Here is a 2,144-nt window from a genome sequence, read left to right as displayed (position 1 = left end):
TTTGGTCAGGCTGGAGTCTGCTTACAACCTCACTGATTCAGGAACTGACTCATCCCTCTCTGTGGCTTGACTCCTTTCTAACATCATCCCACCAGCAACCCCTTACTCCGATGGCTTGAATCCCTCAGATGACAAAGAAGTCATTTCCTTAAGTGATCTTAGTCCATGACTGGGAATTTCTGACTGCCAAAAAGTTATCTTCATGTTACATAAACTCCCTTCTTTGGAGCCCCTACCCAGTGGTCCTCATCCCAAGTTTTCTCATGAGTTTATTGGCTTAGGGAAACACTTTAGAAATAATAATATTAATAAGACAACTAACTTGAGATAGGGAAGAAAGTCCTATCTCCTTCTGTTTAAAGACCATGACCAGGGTTGGTCTTTTATAAGCAATTCTTGGACATCCAGGGACAGCAGATTGGGAACCCTTGTAGCTGGTGGCAGGATATAGGACCAAAAAGACACGATCTTCGGGTACTTACAGGGGCTGCCAAGGCCCTTCCGGCCAGGCAAAGGAGAAAGAAGATCCAGGCTCTCATGGTGCTAGAAATCCTGTGGGGAGGAAATTGACATTTCAGTGAGTAAGAAGCTTCCTGATAAAAAATTTCTTCTGGAACCAGCAGTTAGCATGTATTCGACCACGGTTCGCATCCTGGACCTGGTGGCTTAAAACTCATGCCGGGTGCGTGTGCGTGCATGCCCAAGATCCCAAAAGGAGAATGGAGGAGAAGGGATTGCGGTGTGGCCATCCCCCCTGGGGGGTGATTTCTCGCTTTCTATCTCTCTGTCTCTGTCTGTCTGGCGAGCGCATGTACCCTATAGCAAAAACCTCTAAAAAAAAAAATTAAAAAAAAAATTCTTCTGAATTCCGGTGATATGCAGTATCATTTTGGATGGTGCATGTCAAATGATAATAAAAGATATGGGAGGAAGTCGGTTCTATTCTCCAGCAAGTGTATGTCCCCTCTAGCAAAATTTTTAAATATATATTCTTTCATTCCTAATTTCATCAGGAGAAAGTCTTGGTCTGGTGCTACCATGTATTTGACATCTCTCTAACACGCATCCATCTGTTTTTAACAATGAGAGAACAGCCCTCCGGGTCAGAGCTTCCACGGGAAACTGCAACCAGCTGGAACTAATAAAGTTGTTTTGTTTTCTTTGTGTTTATTTTTACAGCTTCCTTCTATTTATGACAAAGGTACACAGAGTTTGCCATTTATGGTAATGATATAAATTCTCCTTTCTCAATACCTTAAGTTTTTGAAAAGTGATTTAATAAAGGTGACAGCCATTAATTAGTCAAGTTTGGTCAGTACCAGAAGAGGTCATCTTCAAGGACCCTTCAATCCCTGATGTTCTAAGGTTATTTTTCCCCATAACCTAAACTTTCCTTCTCCTCTCAGCCCTCCACTTCCTTCTCCTCCTGCTGCTCCTCCCCCTTCCTCCTCTGCAATGGAAGAAGTTAATAAGCAGCAACCTCTTGCCAATTTGAGACAATAGGAGCCACATTCCAAAACAAAGGACAATAGTCTTGGAGGGTAGCCCTTGGAAACTTGAGGGTGGCCACATTTTTCTTTAATCTACCCAGAAAGTATAAAATTGTCTGGGTCCTCTAGGGGAATGACCCCAATGCTTCTGTATGATACAGAGAGGGTGTTGGTTGAGATCTAAAATATTTCCCTGCTGTGATTGTTAAGGGCTCACTCACTGGATGCTGTGCTCTGGTCTCTAGTACTATCATGACTGTAAAGATCTTAGAGCAGAATCTCCTCTGATGATTCAATAGCAAAATGCAAACCTAACAGAGGAAATGTGGTGGGAACTTTTTCTTTTTGTGCTAACTAAATGGATTTCCATTTCCAAATGATATTAGAAAGTTCTTTATACAGATCTAAATCTGCCTCTCTCAAACTTCTCCAAGGCTATTTACCCTAGCCCTCCTTCTCTAGCCCTACAGAGTAAACCTGGTCCCTCTATCCCCAAATAAACTTTCGGTCAAGGGCATCAGTAGCCATGTCTTCTTTCTTTTGTTCCCCAAAACTTTCATATCAGACTCATCATCCCTAGGTCCTTCCGAGACGTCGCAACTGACCAAGCACAGTTGTGAGAAGTTGGCATCGTGGGGCGGAGGGGGGGGGGGG

The 2,144-nt window shown here is 43.2% G+C and overlaps 1 protein-coding gene across 2 annotated transcripts in view; it reads right to left on the bottom strand.

The window, feature by feature from the left end:
• SPARC (secreted protein acidic and cysteine rich) overlaps positions 1 to 2,144 on the bottom strand; it is a 25,796-nt gene that overhangs the window by 13,441 nt on the left and 10,211 nt on the right. For both annotated transcript variants that reach the window (XM_006150826.3, XM_014588725.2), the window contains exon 2: positions 483 to 552. In XM_006150826.3, coding sequence (XP_006150888.1) covers positions 483 to 539 — 57 coding nt within the window. In that variant the 5' untranslated portion in view covers positions 540 to 552. The remainder of the gene's footprint in view (positions 1 to 482; positions 553 to 2,144) is intronic.

This window comes from Tupaia chinensis, unplaced genomic scaffold, assembly GCF_000334495.1.
Source record: "Tupaia chinensis unplaced genomic scaffold, TupChi_1.0 Scaffold000301_1, whole genome shotgun sequence".
NCBI lineage: Eukaryota > Metazoa > Chordata > Mammalia > Scandentia > Tupaiidae > Tupaia > Tupaia belangeri.
Note: the sequence above shows the minus strand (reverse complement) of the source record. Positions and strands in the feature narration are given on the sequence as shown.